Source organism: Camellia sinensis, chromosome 10 (genome assembly GCF_055761805.1).
Source record: "Camellia sinensis isolate YWXY chromosome 10, ASM5576180v1, whole genome shotgun sequence".
NCBI classification, from domain to species: Eukaryota; Viridiplantae; Streptophyta; class Magnoliopsida; order Ericales; family Theaceae; genus Camellia; species Camellia sinensis.
Genome location: NC_138970.1, coordinates 130,223,229 through 130,249,388, shown reverse-complemented (window position 1 = coordinate 130,249,388; position 26,160 = coordinate 130,223,229). Strand labels below are relative to the sequence as shown.

At 38.1% G+C, this 26,160-nt stretch overlaps 1 protein-coding gene across 4 annotated transcripts in view; it reads left to right on the top strand.

Moving 5' to 3' along the window:
- The window catches only part of LOC114295557 (dynamin-related protein 3A), a 98,436-nt gene that overhangs the window by 7,698 nt on the left and 64,578 nt on the right, over nt 1–26,160 (top strand). For all 4 annotated transcript variants that reach the window (XM_082892338.1, XM_028239821.2, XM_028239820.2 and 1 more), the window contains exons 2-6: nt 19,292–19,574; nt 19,738–19,766; nt 19,896–19,997; nt 20,717–20,785; nt 20,886–20,945. In XM_082892338.1, the coding sequence (XP_082748464.1) occupies nt 19,292–19,574; nt 19,738–19,766; nt 19,896–19,997; nt 20,717–20,785; nt 20,886–20,945 (543 nt within the window). The remainder of the gene's footprint in view (nt 1–19,291; nt 19,575–19,737; nt 19,767–19,895; nt 19,998–20,716; nt 20,786–20,885; nt 20,946–26,160) is intronic.

Below are 26,160 nucleotides of genomic sequence, written 5' to 3'. Positions count from 1 at the left end.
TTTTGAGAAACTATTAAATGAGGAACATGGAGGTACGGCAATAGGGGAAGAAATAGCCAGTAATACGATAAACCAAGACTATAGGTTCTATCGCTAGATTAGGAACTTTGAAGTGGAGATTACACTTAAGAAGATGAAATCAAATAAGGCTTTAGGACCAGATGATATCCCTATTGAAGCTTGGAAGTGTTTGGGTAAAAAGGGGTTGCTTGGTTGATTAGATTATTTAGCAAAATTTTGTTGACTAGTGGGGGAAGAGTATTTTAGTGTCAATCTATAAGAATAAAGGAGATGTCTAGAATTGCAACAACTATAAAGGAATCAAGCTAATGTGTCATATAATGAAAGTGTGGGAGAGGGTGATAGAACGCAGATTGCGAGATATAACAGAGGTATCAGAGAATCAATTTGGATTTATGCCGGCAGGTCAACAATGGAAGCGATCTATCTTTGAGGAGAGTAATAGAAAAGTATAGAGAAAAGAGAAGAGACATTCATATGGTGTTTATCGACCTTGAGAAAGCATATGATAAAGTGCCCCGGAATATAATATAGTGGGTGTTAGCAAAGAAAGGGGTGACAAAATGTTACATTGATGTGATTAGGGACATGTATGAAGGTGTGGTGACCACTATTAGATCGCCTGCTGGAGAGAGAAATGAATTTCCTATCACTGTAGGGTTACACCAAGGATCTACCTTAAGTCCTTATTTTTTTACTTTAGTTACGGATGAGTTGACGAAAAATATCCAGGATGACGTGCCATGGTGTATGCTTTTTGCAGACGATATAGTGCTAGTGGATAAGACTAGAGAAGCAGTTAATACAAAGTTAGAGATTTGAAAAAAAGCTCTTGAATCTCAAGGATTCTGGATAAGTAGGACTAAGACAGAGTACATGGAGTGTAAATTTGGTAACAGTAACAATGAAAGCAGAGGAGAAGTGAAGATTGAGAATCAAGAACTGCTTAGGAGTGCACATTTTCGTTATTTAGGGTTGATTATTGCAACAGCGGGGGAGATTGATGCGGATGTGGCCCATAGGATTAAGGCGGGATGGTGTAAGTGGAGAAGTGCGTCTGGGGTACTGTGCGATAAACGAATATCCACTAGACTTAAAGGTAAGTTCTATAGAACGGCTATTAGACCAGCGATGTTGTATGGGACAGAGTGTTGAGCAACCAAGAAACGACATGTAGATAAGATGAGTGTGGCTGAGATGAGAATCCTAAGGTGGATGTGTGGCAAGACTAGATAAGATAAAATTTGGAATGAGTGTATTCGGGAATGGGTAGGACTAGTACCGATGGAAGATAAGTTGAGAGAGAATCGATTGAGATGGTTTGGTCATATTCAACGGAGACTAACAGATGCAGTAGTGAAGAGATGCGATGTTGTAACGGTAGATGGAACTGTTAGGGGACGGGGTAAGCCTAGATTAATGTTGGTTAGCATTGTAAATAGAGATATGAATCTACTTAATTTGACTAACGAAATGGCCTTTGATAGGGCCGCATGGAGAAGAAGGATTCATGTAGCCGACCCCATTTGATTGGACTTAAGGCTTGGCTTGGTTTGGCTTGGTTTGGAAAGAGATGCTGCTTGACCTCAAAGATAGCAGAACAGTTAGAGCCAGTGATGATCACATCATCTACATAAAGTAATAAGGCAACAAAACCAGTAGATGTGTGAAGAAGAGACAAAGCGGAGTCATGGGCACAAGGATGAATCCCAAACTTAGTAACAATTGTCTGAAAACGATCATACCAAGCACGAGGAGATTGTTTCAAACCATATAGAGTACGCCGAAGACGACAAACTTGTCTAGAGGAACGAGGAAGGCCAATGGGAGAACGAATATAAGCCTCCTCAGTGAGATGACCATTAAGAAAAACATTCTTAACATCCATTAGATAACGAGGCCAATGATGCAGCGATAGAGATCAAAGTACGGACAATAGTCATTTTGGCAACAGGGGCAAATGTCTCCTTATAATCAATACCATACTCCTGTGTGAAACCTTTTGCAACCAGGCGAGCTTTCTAATGCTCGAGAGAACCATCAGAATGAGTCTGGACTTGATAAACCCATTTGCAACCAACCAGATTCTTGCTAGCAGGCAAAGGAACCAGTTCCCAAGTAGTCTTTTGCAAGGCAGACAATTCATCCTCCATAGCTCTAATCCAATTAGGATTCTGACAGGCTTTCTTGTAAGATTGGGGTTCTGAAAAAGAGTGAATAACAAACAAAAAGGTGCAATATGAAGGAGAACATCTTTTAGCAAAACCAAGTTTGTCTACCTGTTTACGGATGCAAAGGGGATACACACGGTTGACAAGATCAAAGTCGTCAAAGGCAGGAGGATCAACAGTACGGGAGACAATTGGTGGAGGGAGAGCCTTGTGATGGGAATATACTAACAACGGAGGAGGAGACAGAGATAGAGCCAGAGGGGAAGCGGAAGGAGAAGGAGGAGGAAGAGAAGAGGGAGCAGACTCGTGGGGATCAGTGGAGAAGGACTTAGCAGAAGGGGTGGTAAAGGGAACAAGCTCATAGGAAACTCTAGAGATGTACTTATCCAAAGGGACTTTAGAAGGAAATGGATTAATGTAAACCAAATCCTCTTTGGAAACTGGAGCAGTGATAGGGGGAAGCTGAAAGTAAGACACATGTTAAGAAAGGCAACATGGTGGGAGATATAAAGGCGAGGAGAAACAGGGTCATAACAGTGATAGCCTTTCTGGGTAAGACTGTAGCCTAAAAAGACACATGGAACAGATTGGGTACTAAGTTTGGTTCTATTTTTACAGGAAAGAAGGACAAAACAAGTAGACCTAAAAACATGCAGGAACACGCAGGAGGGAGTAATTGGGAAGTTGGGAGAACAGAGCCTCATAAGGAGAACGACCAGAGAGTAAGGGAGTAGGCATACAATTTAGAAGAAAAATAGCAGTGAGAACTGTTTCACCCCAAAAAGGAGCGGGAACAGAGGCAGAGAGAAGGAGAGACCTAGTTGTTTCAAGGAGATGATGGTGTTTACGCTCAACGCGACCATTTTGGGCGGGTGTATCAGTACAGGAGGTTTGATGAATGGTACCTAAGTTGGCCAAATGCTCACAGAACTCAGTTTTAAAATATTCCCCACCCAAGTCAAATCGTAACAATTTAATGGTAGCCCCAAATTGTGTAGTGATTATAGATTGAAATGTACGATATATTTGGTAGAAGTCAGATTTATGAGTTATAAGATAAACGCAAGTATAAGGGGTGCAATCATCAACAAAAGACACATAGTATGCCGAACCCCCTCTAGTGAGAACAGGAGAGGGTCCCCAGACATTAGTATGCAGAAGAGAAAATGGAGAAACAGAAACAGAAGTATTTTTATTAAATGGTAAAGCTAACATTTTGGCAAGTTTACACCCTCGACATGCATCAATTTAACTAGGAGAAACTTTATCCAATAATCTTGACTGAGCTAAAGACCGTAAGCAATTAACAGACAAATGACCTACGCGAGAATGCCATAAATAAAACTGACTCGACTGAGAATCTAATTGAAACGAGGACAAGGCAACTGGAGAGGTGGATAGAAGAAGATGCAAGCTTTCTACCACATAGAGATCTTCAACTCTATGGCTGGTCCCAATCTGCTTCTTGGACACCCAATCCTGCACATAACAGACAAAAGAGGAAAAGATAAAATCAAAACCAGAAACATCAAATTGACTGATAGATAATAAACTGACAGATAGCTGAGGAATATAAAGAACAGAAGGAATAGTAACAATAGCTATGGCAGAGGGTAAGATAGACCCAATAGATAGAACATGCATACCAAACCTATTAGTAGTATTAACAATAATATGAGAGGGAAGGGTGATACAGTTTTGAAGTTAGGAAAGGTGAGGAGTCATATGATGAGAGGCACCAGAGTCAAAAAGCCAGACAGAAGAGGAGATACCTGAAGAGGACCTAAACAAACCTGAATGAAGAGAGGTGAGAGTAAGGGCAGATGGGGATGGCTGAGAGGTGGACAAGAGATGCTGAAGTTGATCAATTTGGGCACTCAAGGAAGCCAAGTTAGGATCAGGAGCCGGAACAGGTGCGGTATAAGCAGCAGGAGGCCGAAGAGTACTCGGAGCAGGACCTCGGAATTGTGTCTGAGGCGGTTGGAAAGACTGAGCAGGCTGACGTCCCTTCTTGGGACAATTGTACTTTCAATGGCCGTTCTGATGGCAAAAGGCACACTCATCAGAGTCTAGTGGCCCTTTCTTGGGCTTTGGAGTGGCTTGAAGCTGATGAGGTGGTGGGGTCTACAACAGAGGGGGCTGAGTAGGAGCCAAAAAGACAGATGGAGGCAGAGTTTGACTGGTCGTCTTAAGACGGGTTTCCTTGGAGAGGAGCTCATGGACAATAGTATCTATAGAAGGAAGAGGAGACTGCTGGAGGATGCCACCATGGATAGCCTCATACTGAGGGGAGAGAGCCGTTAAGAACTGCACTAAATGACCTTGCTCCCGAAACTCAACATAAGCGTCTAGTGCCTTGAGAATAGATGGTTCCATGAGAGCTAATTGATCCCAAAGACCTGTCATCTCAATATAAAAATCTTGAATGGTTTGATCTTGTTGATGAACACTCTGAATAGCTGTTTCCAACTCAAATCACTAAAAGTTAGACTGCTGATAAACACCCAGTAAATAATCCCACACCTCCTTAGCAGTACTGTATTTGGAAAACATCATTCTAATACGGTCATCCACAGAATTATGAAATCATGTCAAAACTTGGGCATTATCACAATCCCAAGTATCACAGGAAGTCAGATATTTTTTATTTTTCGAGTCTGATGGATGAGGAACAGAACCAGAAACATAACCCCATTTTTTTGACCAAGGAGAAAATTCTTCATAACACTAGTGTCACGACCCAAACCCGCCCCTATATGTTTAGCGTCGTAACTGGCCGATAATCCTAGGATTACCGAAGGCCTTTGAAATAGATGAACACAATAAGGGGCTAGCAGAAGTAAATAACAATGTATATAATGTCCATAGAGCTGTGCAGACGTATATGAGACAGAAAATTTAAAACTTATATACATATATGTGACGTTATGTTTACATTAATCATACGTTACCCACATATACAGAACGTACAAAAACTTGTCTAGGCTTAAATAAAAGAAAATAAAGGTCTTAAACATAGTTCACAAAACTTGACCACTTCTCAAAACGGAAACCTCCTCAAGAGGCATAGTGGTTAGCTGACAGAACAGATCTCCAGGAAATCATCACTGAGCCTGGTCACGTGCCTGATCACCTACATATATAAGTAATATAGTGAGCTGGAGCCTAGTGAATAATAACAGAGTAAATGTTTTAATGAATGATGTCCATAACAGATTCAGAAATCAGAGTTCAGATTCAGAAACAAATTCATATTCAAAATTCAGAATTTCATAAATAGTCATACGTGGTACATCCATTAGTGCTAACAGAATAGATGATCTATAATTATATGGGATGTACAGATGACCCATGGTCACATGGGACGGTCAGATATAGAGCAAATATAGAACTTATAATGGTTATGCTTAACCAGTTCCATAATGGAATCTCTGGTACCAGGTTACAGGTAACAGATAACTGATATCACATGGTGCTAAGTATGCCACGATTACATTTCAGAAAGTTGGACAATCAGTCATTTAATCATAAAGTAACATTTCAGAAAACATATCATATTATATCATTCAGATTTTGTCTTAATTAGGGCTTAGGAATGCCTAAGATGCAATGAGGATGTCAAAATGTAATTTAAAACACTTAGTCAAAATTTTAAAAACAGGGCAGTTTGCTTGAGCGCAACTTCCTTCGCTCGAGCGGACCCCTTGGTCTGCAAAACTTCTGAGAGCTCTCATTTTACGCTCGAGCATAACTTCTGGTCACTCGAGCCAAGGTTCAAAAATAAAGGTGGTTGCTTGAGCGTAGATTCTGTTGCTCGAGCCAAGGCTCATGTCTGCAAAAGTACTGGGAGATTGATTTTTACGCTTGAGTCAACTTTTGGTTGCTTGAGCCAAGGTTCAAAACAAAGGGTGGTTGCTTGAGCGCAACTTTTTCCGCTCGAGCCAACCCCCAAACTCCACAAAACTTCTGAGAGCTTGCATTCTTCGCTCAAGTGCGACTTTCACCGCTCAAGCGAAGAGTTCCAGAGTGCTCTCTAAGCTCCAAAACTCAATTTCAATGCATCAAAACTCGTTCTTTTGGGCAAAAACTTGAGAAAACACTTTTAAACTTATAAAACCTCATGAATGAAAGATCATTTCGCAAAATCAAGGCCCAAAAACATGCCAATTGTTCAAAATCAAACTTGAAACTTTGAAAACACAACATGCATGAGTTGATATGAACTTCAACCTTCCAAAACATGATCAAATGAGTCATTTAGCTCAAAAACATTCTTTTAACAAAACCAAGATAAGAACATGCATGTGGGAATTATTTTGAAAACAACTTCAAAACTTCATGAAATGCGCATGCATGCATGGAATACTCTTCTTTCCTACTTCCTTAGTTCATTTCATGTCTTTAACCTCTAAATTCTCTTGAATCCATGCATTAGTTGACTCAATTACATAACTAAAGGCTTGAATTCTTACCTTAGGTGTTCAATTGTGTTCTAGATGCTTAGTTGGTTGAGCTCTCAAGTGAAATGCTTCAAATTTCTTCTCAATTCAAGCTTTTTCCTCTCTTGTCTTCTTGAATTCTCTTCTCACTCTAGCTCTCCCTCTCTCTTACGTTTATGAGCTCAGAATAGATGAAGAAGGTGCGTAAAGTGTGTTCTAGAAGTCTTCCTAGCCTTATATAGGCTTAGTTAATCGAGTTGAATTAAGTTTGGGTTAGGATTCTTAATTGTGATTATTTTATTCTAATTATTTGGTTCCGAATCAGATTTTTAATTAAACCTACCATAATATTCAAAAAATTCCAAATTACACATTAACCTAGGCTATTTCGTGATCGGATGCCAATAAGGCCTTTAATTCGCATACCAAAACAGAAATACAGACAAATATTCCTACCATGGACAGATATAAACACAATTAACATATAGCATATGCAATTAACTCAGAATTTCATGTTAATTACTGATTAAGCATTCTTAAGTAAGGTTTATTAGCTAATCACAGGCCCGGGTTGTTACAACTAGCTCAATAGGGATAATTACACCAGTGAGTTTGCATTTAATGGCTTGAATTTTAGTGTCCGACATTGTAATATATGGGGTTAAAATAGAATATTTAGAAATTTTTGTGAGCAAATTGTAATATCTAGAGAGATGGAGCTTCAAACAAAATATATAATAAACCATAGTAACCAAGAGTAGAACATGAATCCAGGGAGAGAAAAGTCACCAACTAGAGAAGACCAAGGCAATTTCGAGTCAGATAGGAAAGAGATGTCATGCCTTAGAGCTTTGTGAACTAGAGGCAATCGCGAAGCTAGGGTTTGCGATTTTGAATCAATTGGATCGCAAGAATCATGCAGAGATTCTTCGAACCAGAGAAAGGAAGAAGTCGCGATGCTAGAGAGAGAAAGACCAGAAATCGTGGTCGTGATTCCAAAGGAGACACGAAGCACGAAGCAGATGAGGAGCCTGAGAAGATGCAAGAGGCACTCGTGACTTCGATTGAACCGAATGCATGCAAAGAGAGTCACGACTCATAGACAGTTTCTAGGGTTTGGGCTCAGAGACGGCTCTGATGCCATGTAAGATTTCTGAATAATAATCTGTATATTCAATGTTTGTAATACAAGAATACATTAGTTTATATAACAATCTAACATTAGAACAAAAAAAGAAAAACGAATTATTCACTCAATCCTTAATATATACAAAAAATATATAGTACCATATATACAAAAAATCTAACGTTCTCACAATTGGACCCTTCGGTGAGGCGAGCATCTTGCTGATTGGTGAGCTTGGTGCAGTGAAGCAACCGATTGGCCATATAGATGTGCAACTTGAGGCAAGCGTTGAAGTGCGAGATTTCTTCAAAGGAGTTGTTCTTGCTTGACAAAGCATTAGGCCTAATATGTCAAGACGGGTGAAGATTCAACACTTGGATGGTCGAAAGAGAGGCGGGCTTGGATCAAGGTGGAGTTCAAGTTCCTCATAGGCAAAACTTTGGCCATGTTTAGTTTGTGTTTCTGATTTTTTTTTTTTTTTTTTTTTTTTCTGAATTAAAAAAAAAGAAAAAGAAACTAGTTTGACAAAAAAAAAAAAAAAAACATGAAAAATATTTTTTTTGAATTTTTTAAAAATAGCTATGCTCTCCAAAAAGACAATACTATATAAAAATGATAAGGACTTCCAATTTTTTTATGAAACTAATTTTTAATTTTTCAAATTTTTTTTTTTTTTAAACAAGTTTTTCAAAACCAAACCAAACATGACATTTATTCCGCTGCACACTCAAAAGATTTGCCTTGCGACATCAACCTTCATTACAAATGGGAGGTTTGGTTGAGTGAATTAAAATTATTTTTTTTCACAATTAACTAATTCAAATTTGCCAATCGATTTGTATTTATTTTGTGTAAGTATCAAACAAATTGTTTTAAATCTTTCTTTTTAGACTAGGGACTTGTACGTTTGAAATGAAATGACTGAATTTAAATATTAATAAAGTATCGTCTTCATCCAACTACTCTTTGATGCCAAATAGGTTATTATTTCAATTTTTATGAACGATACGAGTATCTTCCATTAAAATTTCATCCGGGTTCATGAAATAATGATTGAATCTTAGAGTATTATGCTATTTTCTTTCCCTTTTTCTTTTTCCTTTTTTTTTAAAAAAAAAAAAAAAAGATTTATCAAAGTTTTTAAAGGTGAATGCATAACTTGAGGTGTTTTACTCCTCATGAGGTGAGGCAAGTATTTCGAATTTTAAATTTTAATACTTAGCAAATAAATTAAATATTTTAAAATGGTAAAAAAATAAATAAAAAGTAAATATAACGATGTAAATACATTTCTCCTTAAGGCATCGAACATTTCACTGCAAAGAAGGAAGCTTGTCTTCATTAAAAGTGAAATTGACATTTTTAGCTTTAGTGATCAAACTTCTTGAGCATTAACTTTGTGTTTTTTTTTCTTGATTGGTCATTTACGTAAATTTTCCTATGAAATATAGTTGCAAAGTGGATTTTTTTTTTTTTGCTCTTTTTATGTTTAAACCATATATTAGACTAACTTTAAGTAGAGCCTAAGACAACCTTTTCGTGTGCGTACTTCTCATATGCTTATGCACAAAAGGCATGTAAGGTGCATGCCTTAGATTGTGTTGTGCAAGCTTTTGGTGAGTGTAAATCAAAGCCTTAATGCGTTTTAGCTTAGCCTTGAGGTGAGCCTCAGTAAAGCCTTTTAATACTTTGATATTGATTGAAAGGAAAAATTGTATTTGATGGAAGAAAACTAATACATAGAGAGAGGATTGGAACTCATCTAGATTGTCATGTTGATGTCAATGTAACATTCTTTGGAAATGGGCCATGTTTGGTTTGGTTTGGTTTTTAGAAACTTGTTTTAAATTTTTTTCCTAAAAAGCGACAAATTAATTTCATGAAAAAAATCAAAAGCACTTACCATTTTTATATAGTTTTTTTATTTTTATTTTTTTTAAAGAGGGAAAAAATAATTTTTAAATATTCAAATTTTTTTTTTTTATATTTATTTTTGTCAAACTAGTTCAATTTTTTTTTTTTGTTCTTCAGAGAATGAAACCAAACATGGCCTCTACCAAGAACTTACCCCCCATGTTATCCAGCTTGGGAATCTAAGAGAGTAATTTGGGTATATGCAACGAGGTCTAGAATGTTCAATAACATAAGCCATTCAACAAGGGGCGTGATAGGGGCCAATTGACCAAGTTAGATGAATTGCTATTTGCAACCAGAGGCCAGCCTTGTGGAAAATACTGTTGAACTAAGTTAAAGTCTAAGCACGGATGCAAATATTGGACATGGGCATGACACAATATGGTTGAGCCAACATATTAATTTTCAAAAATTTGGAATGCGAACACATCAGGGACATGACAACAGATAGTAGCTTATATATGCATGAAAATATTAACAACCTATTTATCTATATATTACAATATAATAAAGGCAAAACCAGTTTAGTCCTCATTTGGGTGAGGGTATGAGAGGGGTAGATTGGGTAAAATATAGGCTCCGTTTGGTTTGCCTTTGGAATCATGATTCCAAAGGCAAAATTTTCAAAACACTTTTCAAAACTCATAACCAAACACACAACTCAAAATTATTCAAAACTCAATTCAAAAATTAACTTCAAAACTCATAACCAAATACACAACTTAAAACTCAATTCAAAACACTTTTCAAAACTTTTTTAATGATACAGTGTTAAAGATGGTTAGTGGTGGGATTGTTAAATTATTTTTATAAAAAATCTAAAAAAAATAATTTCTATATTTAAAAAATATCTAAAACAAATATAAATTATTTTTTTTTTCCAAATAATAGGTTGCAAAAAATAAAAATAAAAAATTGCACTGTTCTGGTCAGCTGACCGGATGTTCGAGAGGATGTCCGGGCGGACGACCGGGTAGACCCAATCCGTTGTTTTCAAAATTCAAAAATTCATTTCAAAACACTTTTCAAAATTCATAACTAAACAAATTTTATCTTTTCAAAACTCAACTCACAATTCCACACTTAAATTACAACTCCAAAAAGAGAATCACAATTCCAAAACTAAACCAAACGCAACCATAAACTTTGTCATTAATAGCACAAAGTGTCTCCTTACCATATTTGAACCCATAATCTTAAGGTTGATATGTCGAATTTTACAACTTAACTAGTGATCCCCTATTTTATTACCATATATTTATATACGTACAACTTTTATCAAAATGGTAAATGCTCTATTCTTGAATACATTAAAAGTTTTAGTCTGGTTTTTAAAATTAAAAAAAAAAAAAAAAAGTAAAAATGTAGTTATTAATATGTGTAAATTGACTTTATCTTGATTTTAATCCTTAGCCCTAGTTATTTATTTATTCATTTTTCAAATTTGTGCCGCGACTAGAATTATTTATTTATTCATTTTTCAAATTTGTGCCGCGACTAGAACAATAGACACGCATGTCCCCAAGTGTTGAAATTATGTGTGCTTGTAAAATATGAAAACATTGATAGGACTTGTTTAGACTCCTCTCCAACATGTGTTGGGGCCTCTTTTTATCAAAATCTTACAATTTACGATTCGATTTGTGATTCATGCATAGATCAATACGATATTGTTGAATCTATTTTGGAATTCAATATATTTTTTTACGATTATGCAATTTTTGAAACTATTGGATTCAACCTGGCCCGACTCATTTTTATCTTTTTGTTTTTGGTGGAAATGACATAAATATTACTTCTTAGAGTGTTTGTGCAAAAATAACCAATGGCTACGCATGATTTGTTGTTATTTTGGTGATCAAAGGAATTTTTTATTTTTTATTTTTTTTATTTTTTTATTTTTTTTAAGAATCCATTAAGATCGAATCAGACTCAACTCAACATGTTCTTAAAAAAAATTTCTCAATTTTTTTTTCCTTAGAAAAATGTCATAATATATCTTCCAAGGATGTTTAGGTTAAAGTAACTTGCACTCAAGAATTATCTATTGTTATTTTAGTGAAATAAATATGGTTCAATGTTATAGGGGTTAGATTAGTTAGACCCAATGGTCTGACAACTATTTTTTTTGAACAATAAGCTTACACAACTTTTAAAATGTGTTAGGTTTTAAAACATAGGAGGATTCTAAGTCCATTTTTTAATATGAAGAGAGATTATAATTTTATGGTTGGTGGGATTTGAACCCACATGTCTTGCTCTCCTGAGTAGCTGTGTAATCATGTCCTTCTATAAGAATTATTGTATAACACATACCGCATTAATTAATTAATTTATTTTTTATATATACTATTGTTAAACGTTATTTATTTTTTTAGTTTTTGTAGTTTCTACTAAATCTTAACGATTCTCAATTCAATTCAGTTCACGATTCGCTAAATTTGGATTTTGATTTACGATATGATTCTCAATATGCCGACTATGGTCAGGGCATGTCCTATGAGTGTGATATCCAACATGACTGATGTTATAATAAGTGTTAGAATAAGAAATAATATTACATATATTTTATTCTTATTTTATTTTATTTTGCCTTAATTGATGTAATGGGTTGGCCCATAATTTATGTCTGATGGCACTCCTGTAATTACACATTATTATCAATATAAAAGGGGATGAGGTCTCACTCGTTCCCTATCTCTTTCTCTTATCTAAACTTACATGGTATCAGATCCATGCCATAGCCATCTCTCTTTCTCTGCCACCCAACCAGTTGCCTCCTCTCTTCTTCCTACCATACGACACACCCTTATAACTCCTCCTAGCCACCCTTCAGCCTTCCAGCCACCTGACAGCCTCTTCCCTTTCCTTCGGCAGGCCCCTCCAGCCATAGCCGAGGGCCCCTAGGTGGCCGACTGGCCTCCTTGCTGGTCTGGTCGAGTTCGCCTGCCCTTCTAGGGTAGCCTGAGTTCGTTTCTTCCCTTCTGGGATCTTCTGGTGATGTAAAACAGGAAAAAAAAGAAGCTTATAATGAGTTCTTAATTCTTTATGCTTCCATAGTGACCGTTGTGTTTGTTCTTCCACTATCATCTTTCGGGTTTGTGATTGGCATTGTGTTTGAGGAGTAGTTAGTAGTCTCTATGGCATATTTAACTAGTGAATCTACTTCCTCTCAGTCATCTCAGGGCGAGAGTTCTGTTATCCCTTTTACTATGACTAATAACCTCAACCCTGGCCTTAAAATCACCACCTCTTTATTCAATGGTTAGAATTACCTAGTATGGTCGTAGTGTTTGACTATTTTCTTGAAGGGCAGAGGGAAGATGGGGTATGTTGATGGGAGGGTACAGGCACCTAGTACCACAAACCTCATTATGATCGGTAGGAGATCACCAATTCTCTCATTATGGGCTTGTTGATACATTCTATGGTATCGGAGATTGGAGAGGGCTACTTGTCTGTGGACACTGCCCAAATATTTGGGAGGCCGTAGCTACTACTTACTTTAGGAAGGGGAACTTCTCCCAGGCTTTCAAGTTACGTCACTCCATTGAAAGGTTGGTATAAGGTGAGATGATTATCCTCCAGTAATTTACCTTCCTTAGCAATGGGTGGAAGCGACTCGATCACCTTCAGGATTACAAGCCTGTCGGTACCACTGATTCTACTGGTTACCGGAAGTTTGTGAAGCAAGAGTGGGTCTTCAGGTTCTTGGAAGGCCTGAATGTGGAGTATGATCCAGGTCGGAGCAGAGTACTTGGCATGGCCGTGCTTCCTTCTCTCTAGGAAGCCTTTGCTTTTGTGCAGAATGAGGAGAGTCGTCGCTCTGCTATGCTTCTTTCTGCCACTATTGATCGCTCTGCCTTGGTTTCTGCACCCCCTCGAGATAGAGAGCGTGTGACTCGTGGTTCTCGTCCTTCCTCTGAGAAGGATAATCTTTTCTGTGACTACTGCTGTAGACCTTCGACACACACGAGAGACTTGTTGGATACTGCATGGGACTCCTTCTGGTGGTCGAGGAGACCGTCCTGGTACTCGAGGGGGTAGGTCTGGTCAGTCTAGAGGCCGAGGGGCCAATGCTTGGGCACATCTTTCTGACACGGTTGATCCACAACCTTCATCTCCAGCTGTCTCACCGGCTGCTGATGCTTCAGGTTTATCTGCCTCGGAATTTGAGATTGCTCTTCGCCACTTGCTAGACGGTCGTGCCTTTACTTTTGCCACAGGTGCATCCTCTTTTTCCTTTGCTAATTCAGGTAACTTGACTTCCTCCATATGTGCCTTGCTATCTCATACGACTGTGCCATGGATTATTGATTCTGGTGCTTTAGACCATATGTTTAGTCCCTCTAATTTGTTCTCAGAGTATAACCCCTTGTCAGGTCAGGAAAAAGTGCGTATTGTTGCTGGTTCTATTTTGTCTGTGTCTGAGAAAGGTTTAATTCATGCCACCATTTCCCTTCCTTTATCCTTTGTACTTCATGTTCTTTATTTTAGTGTTAATCTTTTATCTTTGAGTCGTATTAATCGGGATTTGAATTGTAGCGTGACGTTTTTTTTCTTGAACATTGTCTGTTTGAGGACTTTGACACGAGGAAGAGGATTGGCAGTGGTAGAGAGGAACATGGGCCTTGTTTGGTTTGTGTTTCTCAAAAAATTTTGGAAAAAATTCTCTACAAATAAGTTTTCAAAAGTAGTCAAACCAAACAAATTTTCCCAAAATTTTTTTCCAAAACTTGTTTGGTTTACAAGTTTTCCAAACAAATCCCTCTCTCATACACATCAAATCAATCACTTTTTTCCAAAACTCTCTCTCAAAATAATTTTTCAAAACATCTTTTGAAAAAAAACCAAACTAAACAAATTTTCGTACTTTTTATGTCAAAACATGTTTCTCAAATACAAACCAAACAAGCCCATGGTCTCTACATTCTGGATTAGACAGACGAGCTGGCTTATTCATCTATTCAGTTACCATCCACCAAGGAAGACCTTTGGCTGTGGCACTGTCGCTTAGGACATCCCTCATTTTTACTATTTAAACATTTATTTTCTTCTGTTTTTGAGAAAAATAATGTGTCTGATTTTCAATGTGAGTCATGTCAACTTGGAAAACAACACAGCTTCTTTTGCTCCTTCTATTAATAAAAGTTCAGTTCCATTTTCTTTGATTCATTTTGATGTACCTGTAACGTTTTGTGCCTTTAAAAGGTCAAAAATGGTTTGTTACTTTCATAGATGACTGTTCTAGGGCCATTTGCGTATATCTGATGAAAGATAAAAGTGAGGTGTTTTCTGTGTTTCAAAACTTTCATAAAATGGTTTGCACTCAATTTGGGGCGGTTGTAAAAATTTTGCATTCTGATAATGGAGGAGGAGGGGGTGGGGAGGGAATATATTGACTCTGGTCTTGCCAGTTATTTCGCCACTCATGGCATTATTCACCAAACTTCTTGCATTAATACCCGTCAACAAAATGGTGTTGCAGAACGGAAAAATCGCCATCTTTACCGCGTATTTGATTAATCGTCTTCCTATCCAAGTCCTTCAAAAACAAACACCTCTTCAAGTTTTGTTCGGGTCCACATCTTCTAGGTTCTCCATTCCCCTCAAGACCGTTGGATGTGTTTGTTTTGTCCATAATCATTCACCCACTCGTGGTAAATTGGATCCTAGGTCTTTTAAGTGTGTTTTCCTGGGTTACTTTGCCACTCAAAAGGGCTATAAGTGTTATCATCCTCCATCTCACAAATGGTTTGTCTCCGAGGATGTTACTTTCTTTGAGTATCAGTCTTACTTTTAGACCTCCCTAGTGTCTCATTCCTCTCCTATGTCATAGTCATCCCTTCAGGGGGAGCCTTGGTATGAAGAGATTCCTGTTTCACTGCCTTTAGTGGTTTAACAGATAGAGGATATTGAGCCAACAATTGTTGTGGAAAAGGAAGAAGGCAAAGGTTATGTCAAGAACAAAGATAGACATAAAGTAACCTGGATGCAAGACACTACTTCTGATCCTCTACTGCCTACTTCTTCTCTGGATAAGCGTCCAGAGTCATTCGCCTCTCCTGAGAGTCCAAGTAATTCTGATCTTAATGCTTCTATTCCTGAGTTTTCAGATCTTGATGTTTCTATTGCTAATAATAAGGGGGTTAGGTCATATACTTAGCATCCTATTTCTAATCGTGTCTCATATTCTAATCTATCTCCCTCTATAAAGCCTTTCTTTCTAAAATTTCGTATGTGAGTCTGCTTAACAGTTTCCAGGATGCTCTCTCTATTCTTGAGTGGAAACATGCCATGATGGAGGAAATATGAGCTCTTAGCAAGAATGACACTTGGGAGTTAGTGGAGTTACCTAGAGGCAAAAATCCAATTGGTTGTAAGTGGGTGTACACTGTAAAACATAAAGCAGACGGTTCCATAGAACGGTACAGAGTAAGATTGGTTGCTAAGGGCTTCACTCAGACTTACGGGGTAGATTATCAGGAGACATTTGCACTGGTTGCTAAGATGAACTCTGTGAGAATACTGCTCTCCCTTGCAGCAAATTTGGATTGGCTACTACATCAGTTTGATGTGAAGAATGCTTTCCTTCGTGGAGATATCAAAGAAGAGGTCTATATGAATATTCTCCCTGGATTCGAAGATGCTAAGTCCAAGGGTAAAGTGTGTAGGCTCCGAAAGTCACTTTGTAGACTAAAGCAATCTCATAGGGCTTGATTTGAAAGGTTTGCTCAAGCTATGCTGAGATATGGGTTCAAGCAGAGTCAAGCTGATCATACCTTATTTGTCAGACACTCCTCACTTAGTAAGACTAAAGCCTTAATTGTCTATGTTGATATTGTTCTGACAAGGGATGATGTTGAGGAAATGCCTCGGTTGAAGGAGTACCTAGCTAAGGAGTTTGAAATTAAGGATTTGGGCACTTTGAAGTACTTTCCGGGCATTGAAGTAGCTAGATCTAAGGATGGTATCTTCATATGCCAGCGGAAGTATGTACTTAACTTGCTAAAGGAGACTGGGATGCTTGGAGGTAGACCATGTGACACACCTCTAGAACTGGGTCAGAAGTTAAGTGAAGATCAAGGGGGAGAGACAATTGACATGGGGAGATACCAGAGATTAGTAGGGAAGCTTATATACTTATTTCACTCGCGCTCAGACATTGCTATTGCAGTAAGTATGGTTAGCCAGTTTATGCATGCTCCTATAACTACCCACTTAGAGACAGTTATGAGAATTCTGAGATACCTGAAATCTTCTCCAGGAAAGGGCCTCTATTTCTCAAAACATGGTCATCTTAGTGTGGAGGCTTTTACTGGTGCAGATTGGGTTGGATCAGTCACTGATAGACGATCGACTTCTGGGTATTGCACATTTGTTGGAGGCAACCTGGTCACTTGGCGTAGTAAGAAGCAAAAAGTGGTTGCTAGATCTAGTGCAGAGCAGAATTCGGAGCTGTAGCTTAGGGTGCATGCGAATTGTTGTGGATGAGACTATTGTTGAGAGACTTGGGGATTCATCAAACTGATTCCAAGAGGCTGTACTGTGACAACAAGGCGGCTATCAACATAGCTCATAATCTGGTTCAGCATGATAGAACCAAGCACATGGAGATTGATAGGCACTTCATCAAGGAAAAGCTCACTAGTGACATCACATGCACTCCATTTGTGAAGACTGGTGATCAACTGGTGGATGTTCTTACCAAAGGAATAGGGAATAAACCATTTTATGGAATTCTCACCAAGGTGGGCAGAGAGATATCTTCACAACAGCTTAAGGGGGAGTGTTAGAATAGGAAATAACATTGCACATATTTTTTTCTTATTTTATTTTATTTTTCATTGATTGATGTAATGGGCTGACCTATAATTTATGCCTGATGGCACTCCTGTAATTACACATTATTATCAATATAAAAGGGAATGAGGTCTCACTCATTCCCTATCTATTTCTATTCTCTAAACTTACAACTGATGCAATTTTGTTAAGGTAAACCAATGACTGACCTGGAATAAAATACAATCTAGCATGCCATTATTGCCTCTACAAAGGGCTTAAATGCTTGATAACCAGGGTTATCTATCGCAGACCTGACCGCAATAATTTTAAGAACATTCCTAAGAGGCTGACAGCTAGACTGTTTAGTAACAGAAAGAGGAATGAGAAGGATGAAGGTGGTCGATTTATCCCTGATTATGTACTCAGATTAGTATCTAAGAACTTTTGCTGGTAGATGCCCAAAGAGAAGCATATAATTTGATACTATCCATAGCCGGAGACTGATTGATACATTCCTCCCCCCCCCCCCCCCCCCCCCCCCCGCGTTTTTCTTCAAATTCTCACAACTGCACTGGGAATTTATTATGTTGACACAAACTGAGGATAGTCACATATTAGCACTAAAACTTGGATAATTTAGAGAAGAAAAAATGACTGTTCATGTTGACATATTTGTAATGCTTCTGTATAGGAAAGAGGGAAATAAAGCAGAATTGTACATCAAAACTTGATGGGGATGGACTGCATCTACCTTAAGTTTTGAACTGGAGATTGTGCTTTTGGATTAATCTGGACCTCAGCAACAGTCTTATCATGTATAAAAATTTTGACTAAATAGGCTGGAAGTGTGACCAATTTTATTGATTCCTTGGGGTTGTTTTGGGAATTAGCTATTTTAGTTGACGTTTTGACTTTTTAGGAAAAGAAGTACAGAAAAGTAAAGAGAAAAATTGACTTTTTGGTACTGACTTTTTGGCTTTTTAGCTAAAATAGGGACTTCCCAAACTTGCCACAGCTTATGCTTGCCACTGCCAGCATAAACACTGCATGTCAAGTGTTCTATCTATGTATCTCATTTTGATGAGAATGTTCACCAGTTTTATTGAATCACAGCCTGTATCATCAATGTTTCAGTCCATTGGTGATAGATTTGTTTTATAATATACACGAAGAATTATTTTATTTAAAGACACAACAATACTAATACTAATAATTAATAATAATAACTACATAGTTGCTAAATTTGGTTTTTCGGTTTACTAAAGAGAATATAGCTGCCTGCTTGTGGAAGCAGGAATAAAGGTGCCGGATATTTAGTGGCTACATCAAACAATGACGGTAACAAAAATGGTGACAACTGTGACACAAGTTTGTTCCTTTCCTTTGCACCCATTTGGATTTCCCAAAAATGATAATTTTGTGAGAATATTATGTAATTATGACAATCGATAATATTCTCACAAATTTATGAATTGAAGCATTGTTTTCCGTGTGAGTTTTTTTTACGTAAAAGCTCATTTCTTCTCCTTGTTGGATACTTGATTTCAGGAATTCCTTCCCTTATCTCAAAAGTACTGAAATTATCACCTATCTCAACCATGAGTTTTCCCCATTCCTTTGTGTGTTATGAACTTTTGTTATTTCAAATTAACAGCCCTTATGCATTATTGAATATGTCTTATTGTCTGTTTTTATTTTTGTATTTATGCGGTTAATGGAACAGGTAAATTGGTACCTACATGAATCATTCATTTTTTGTTATTGATTTCTTTTCTGCTGAAGAAAGGAATATGCTTTAACCCTTGTACTTTCTCCCCCACCCCTTGTTAGTTCAGGCTGAGACTGAAAGAGAAGTTGGATATAACAAGGGAGTTTCAGATAAGCAAATTCGCTTGAAGATCTCATCTCCAAATGTTCTTAATATCACTCTTGTTGATCTACCTGGGATCACTAAGGTTCCTGTGGGAGATCAACCTAGAGATATAGAAGCAAGGATTAGGAAGATGATAATGTCTTGTATAAAGCAAGAAGCCTGCATCATATTGGCAGTTAGTCCGGCAAATTCTGATCTGGCAACATCTGATGCACTGCAGATGGCTAAAGAGGCCGATCCAACTGGTAGGTTTTCAATGTTGCTTGTTTTGATGACATGATTTGGAAACATGTTTTTTACTCCTCTTCTAGAATTCTAAGAATTTTATTTAAGACAGCTATATGTATATGAGGTTTGTCAATCTTCACCTGCTATGCTGATTCATTTACCCAAAACTTGGCTAAACAGGTTCCCGGACTATTGGCGTAATTACAAAGGTCCGTGTTACATTATAATATCTGTTTTTCCCTTCTTTAGCATTTTTTTGTGATTATAAATTAGTCTTCTTTCTGTTATATGCTTGAGTGACACTATTAATTATTATTGTACTTTTACTCATGATGTAGCTAGACATAATGGACAGGGGAACTAATGCCCGCAATTTTCTGCTTGGAAAAGTTGTTCCACTTCGCCTAGGTTACATTGGTGTTGTGAATCGCAGTCAGGAGGTAAACTGTTCAAAACTATATTTGCAATATCCGTCCTTTTATTGTTTTTGTTTTTGCTCCCAGCCCCTCTTTGAGGAGCATGACACACATCATGTTCCTATTACGACTAGGACTTGAGCCGTACAACTTTTCATTTGGGGTGGCAAGATGGCAAAATTCCCTGACCCGATTGTATTTGTTCCAACCCGATTTTAATATAAATAGTTTGAGAGAGCATTGATTGGGTAGGGTGAAGTATAGTGGTAGGTAGGTTAGAACTGTCAAGTTTATAGTAAAATATGAAATTATATCACTAAAATTTGAGTTTAAAAGCAAGAATTCTCACGTGAAACCTGAAAAACCTGATCCGTTGCCATCCCCATTGGCAAGAGATGCCAGTATAGCTAATAGTTGGTGGTATATATGAATGTTAATCTGGTAATATTTGCCACATTATTCACCAATATATTATTGATGCTTATTTTGTTATTGTCACTTGGTAGTATGTATATGTTTGGTCCTTGTTGGGTATTGCATTATTTTGAAATCACTTGTTTCCAATTTGTTTTTCTAGGTATTATTATGTAGTCTAAGAGTCACATGCAAGATGCATTTTAAATTATTGTTCTGTTAAGATTTAAACTATTACTACTGTCATGAGTTAGCTTAGTTACATTGCCTTTACAGTGAATATCATTTGAACTAGTTAGGCTAAGCTCGATCTAATTTATTTGTTACAGGACATAAATAAGAACCGTAGCATTGCAGAAGCACTTGCATATGAGGAACAGTTCTTCCGGGATAATCCTGTACTTTTCACTTCAGATTATTATTCTGGGCTCAATCCCTATATAGTTTTGCATTGGTTCTGAAACATTTCACATTTGTTGATTGGCATATATGTTGCAGATATATAATGGTCTCTCTGATCGTTGTGGCATCCCCCAGCTAGCTAAGAAGTTGAATCTGGTTAGTTTTCATTTGAAAACCTCGCCTCCCCCTCCTAAGTATATAATAAGTGAATGCTTTAATAATTAACTATTATATGAAAAAATCATTGGTAATGCTATTAGATCTGATTCATGTGAACAAAAGCCACGTATCGAAGTCCCTTTTTTCCCCCACTGATGGGTAATTGCAAATGTTTTGAACTGCGAGAATAATTTTATTACGAGATAAGGATTATGAAGAGCTGTTGTTCTATTTGGTTCATTCGAATGAGATGAATTTGAATGGAATCGTCATTCCTTATTCTCCCCTACGGAATGATCATTCCCCCCTACGGAATGATCATTCCCTTATGGTGGATGCCATTATTTTTTGAGTCAACCAAATATGGGAATGGACATGTTGATGGAATGATCATTTCATTCCACTGCATTCCAGGAAACCAAACACTAGAGATTTGCATTAAAATATAATTTGCATCTAGAAAATGAAAATCAATGATTTGATCCTCAAACATGTGACCAGAAATTTACTAAATGTGTAATGGCTTTGCCTACTTTACAGTAGATCAATTCTCAAGAAGTATTCCGCCTACAATTTCATATCTCTACTGTTGGATGTACCTCTCTTATTTTCTTTCTTTCTTTCTTTTCTTTTCTTTTCTTTTCTTTTCTTTTCTTTTCTTTAGAGTTAATGATTTTATTAAAGTTAACAGTGCCAGGGAATCTTGCATTTTTTTGATATTTTTTAATTGAATGTGCTACCATTTTACAAATATTATTGTCCTACTTTCTTTTTCTTACTCAGAAATATTTTGCAGAATTTGTTTAAATTCTGGGATAAATTACACTTTTTCACAGAAATTTTACTTTGGTTTCTCAACTTCTAATTGCAATAATTAAGTTTTTAGACTTCAACTCATATTTCAATATGGTCCTCCCGCTACCCATCATTTAAAATTTGAGTAAGAATTAGGGACCAAAGTGGAATTTAAAATAAAGTTGGAGCGTGAAAAGTGTAAATTGTCCTATAATTTTATTTCCTTTAATTCATTGAACACACGCTCTTGTAATCACTTTCTGTCAAAATTATGAAATGTGGGTGATGAGAGGACCACATTGAAACACGGGTTGAAGTTTGAGTACTTAATTTTTCCAATTAGGCAATGGGGGATGAAAGTTTGAGTGAAAATGGTATTTTTCTTTCTTTTCTTTAGTGTTATTAGATTTATTTTATTTGTGGTGTGCTAGTGTGCTTTGTAATTTAAGAGAATACAAAGCTTGAGTGATGATTATGATGTCATCCTCTTTTATATTAATCAATCAACTGTTACAAAAGGAAGCCCTAAGACACTGATTAAGGAATCACCTTTTTATATTGATTGATTGACTGATTAAGGAATCACAATGTTAAAATGTACCAAAACCTACCACCTACCTACTCCACCTACTACTCCACCTTCTACACACCATCTTCTATATATAGAACTTATTGTAAACACAACAAACATCAATCAATAATACATCAATTTTTTGCATGGTATCAGAGCAGGTTTAGAACCTAGTATTTTCGCTTCCCCGGCGGGCGGCAACCTCACCTTAGCCGCCCGCCGGACCTCAACCTAGTCCGCTAGAATTTGCTACACATACCTTCACTCTAGATACTTGTTCCTTCCTTCAGCCTTGGAGTCCAGAATGTCGGGGAGAAAAGCAACAAAACAAATGGCAACAAAACAAACCCACGGTCTCTCTCTCTGAAAACCATCTTCTCAGTCTGCTCTGGATTGACCAGCTTGAGAAGACAATATGATGCCAACAATCAGACCATACAGGGCCAAGGCTTCAGCAAAGATGAGAATGAGGATCATTCCAACAAAAAGTTTTGGCTGCTGTGCATTAGCTCTAACACCACCTCGCCGAAGCAAACCCAAAATCCCTCTGGGACATTTCGTCGAACACCATGTCTGCAACAATCTGGGCTGGTTACAACTCATCCTTGCTCACAGATTCTTCCCCCATAAGTTCGTCAAGGGAGAATTCATCTTCCTCAAATATTTCTCCATCCTTACCATCCCATGGTTTGGTCTTCACAATGCTTTTCAAGATCTGGCTGCTTACCAGCAGCTACCCAAACATAGCTGTAAGGACTCCTTTTGAACTTCTCTGCAAGTTTTTCATAATTTCCTCCCTCTAAAGAACAGGACTCCAGGAAAGCAACTTTACTGGCACCAAAATTATGCCCACAAGTTTCTGTAAACTCAGAAATCAACATACTTTCCATCACCTCTTCATTCTCTGAAGCAGCAATATAGGGGAATGCCAAAGAAAAATTGAACCTTGTAAAAGAGACCTTGAGAAAGTCCACAAGTTCTGAGTCTGCATGTTTGGCTCCAAAAATATCCGACGATTGTAACTCTCTCCCAACAAAAAGAAGTGCAAGATCCAGAGGCTGTTGAGCTTCATTCCCCGAACACAGTAAGCTAGAACAGCCCCCTTTCAGACATTACAGAATTGGCTAACTCCTTTGAAGAGAGAGTTTGATAATTTACAGCTTCCTTCACTCTGATGTTTAACAATCCATCTTGGTGAGGCGACCAGAGAAACGCAGGTACTGTGGATGGGAGGGTCAGCCCCGACGGTAGCTGTGCCACGACAAGCAAGATTGTCACCACTCCCACTGCAAGATTTCTCATCATACTCCTACGCTGGACTGAAGATCCTGAATCAGAGCTTCGAGTATAAAAACTAATCCAAGGCCTTTGAAAATTGATACTTGTGGGGAAGAAAAAGGTCAAACAGAGAGGGGTACCTGTTCTGGATCTGGATCTGGCCAGATCAAACTCAAGGAGGGCAATCTCTCTCTCTCTCTCCATGGACCCAACATCATCATCATGCACCCACTCAATCTCCCTCTCTCTGGGTCTCGGTTGGAGGAGGAAAACATGGGGGACACCGATTGGTGCTCTTGATACACTCTTGTTCCCCACTTTCTTTATTTTATATATATATATATATATATCTCTTTTTATTATATTATATTAAAAAAAAAAAAAAAAAAAAAAAAAAATCATCTCTCCTCCGTTTGATTTCAAACTCCATTATTAGCACACAAATCTCTGCTCGCGCATCCTTATACATGCATTGGAGCAGAGCCAGTTGGGAGTTTAACTGCTGCACCTCATTTGTCTTACTCTGAAGCCGGTGCGACAGGTTTGTGACCGCAGTCATGGTCTCCACGCATGACTTCAATGTATACTGATTGGCCTCAATATCTGTTTGTGCTGCCATTCTTTGCTCCACCGACCGCATAGGAAAGGTCAGCGGAGCAAACTCAGGGGCACTTGGTTGAGGTACACGGGCAACCGCACCGGTTATCTCTCTTGTGGACTCGTTGAGGTCGGGAAAGAGAGTGAACAGACCACGGGAAGAAGAGGCCATGTTCTGGGTAGCTGAACGGGAAGAAGAGGCCATGTTTTTGGGTTGCTAAGTGTTTCAGAGAAGCAGCGATTACCGATTGGTACTGTCAGACAGGGTTGGTTACAGAGTGTTTCAAGATTTGCAGCTCTTCGAGACAAGCTCTCTGAGAATGCAGAGGTTTCAACTGGTTTGTTATGCTTCCAAGCCTCAGCCTCCGCTTCGGTTTATAAAGACCCTGACGAAGAGGCCGACATGCGTTCTGTCGGTCACGTGCATCGCCGCGTGTCTGGCGCGCCTTTTGATGGCTCGCCGCTCGATGATTTCTGTCGGGCACATCTTTTGATAAAGTGGGCGCGCCTTTTGAGGGCGCGACTTTTGAGGGCTCGATATATATATTTACATGTATATCTTTTGGGCAGCTTATATACACACTCATACAGTGTCTTCTACACCGGTCCGACATGACCCCATAAACTGTCTTCTACATCGGTCCGACATGACCCCGTAAACTGTCTTCTACAGCGGTCCGACATGACCCCATAAACTGTCTTCTACATGGGTCCGACAAGACTCTGTAAACTGTCCCGACATTGATTCCGGTTAACTCCTTCATGGGTCCGACAAGACTCTGTAAACTGTCCCGACATTGATTCCGGTTAGCTTCTACATCGGTCCGGTGTGACCTCGTCACCTGTCCAGACTTTATCTGCTACAACGGTATGACACCACCATACAGTGTCCTCTACAACGTTATGACACCACCATACAGTGTCCTCTACCACGTTATGACACCACCATATAGTGTCTTAACCAACGGTCTGACACGACCATACAGTGTCTCCTATCATCTTTTATTTTTATGTATTTTCTTGTTTTGTTACTCTCTCCAAACTCAAGTTGGTTAGTTCCTATCCCCCTTGAGTTTGCGGGGGGCTGTTAAAATGTACCAAAACCTACCACCTACCTACTCCACCTACTACTCCACCTACCTACTCCACCTACTACTCCACCTACTACATACCATCTTCTATATATAGAACTTATTGTAAACACAACAAACATCAATCAATAATACATCAATTTTTTACACACAATCAATCAATCAATCACAATCTAATCTAAATAAGGAAACAAGAAAATATTCTAACACTCTCCCTCAAGCTAGTGCGAAAATATTTCGCATGCCCAGCTTGCCTAGAATGTCATGAAATGGTTTACTCCCAACTCCCTTGGTGAGGATGTCTGCTAGTTGTTCGCTTGACTTCACAGAAGGAGTACATATCATGCCGCTAGTTAGTTTCTCCTTGATGAAGTGGCGATCAATCTCAACATGCTTTGTCCTATCATGTTGAACAGGATTGTGAGCTATGTTGATGGCAGCCTTATTATCACAATATAGCCACATAGAGTCTGTCTGACCTATCCCTAGATCACTCAACAATAGTTTGATCCACAAGAGTTCGCACACACCTTGTGCCATAGCTCTAAACTCAGCTTCTGCACTCGATCCAGCCACCACATTTTGTTTCTTACTCCTCTAAGTGACAAGATTGTTGTCCACAAAGGTACAATATCCTGATGTTGATCTCCTATCAGTTATTGACCCTGCCCAATTAGCATCTGTATAGGCTTCCACTCTAAGGTGATCTTGTTTGGAAAAGTAGAGACCCTTTCCAGGAGAAGATTTCAAGTACCTTAGAATTCTTATAACAACCAAGTGAATTTGATGAGGAGCATGCATAAACTGGCTAATCATACTGATAGCAATAACAATATCAAGACAAGAGTAAGACAAGTAAATAAGCTTATCCACTAGTTGC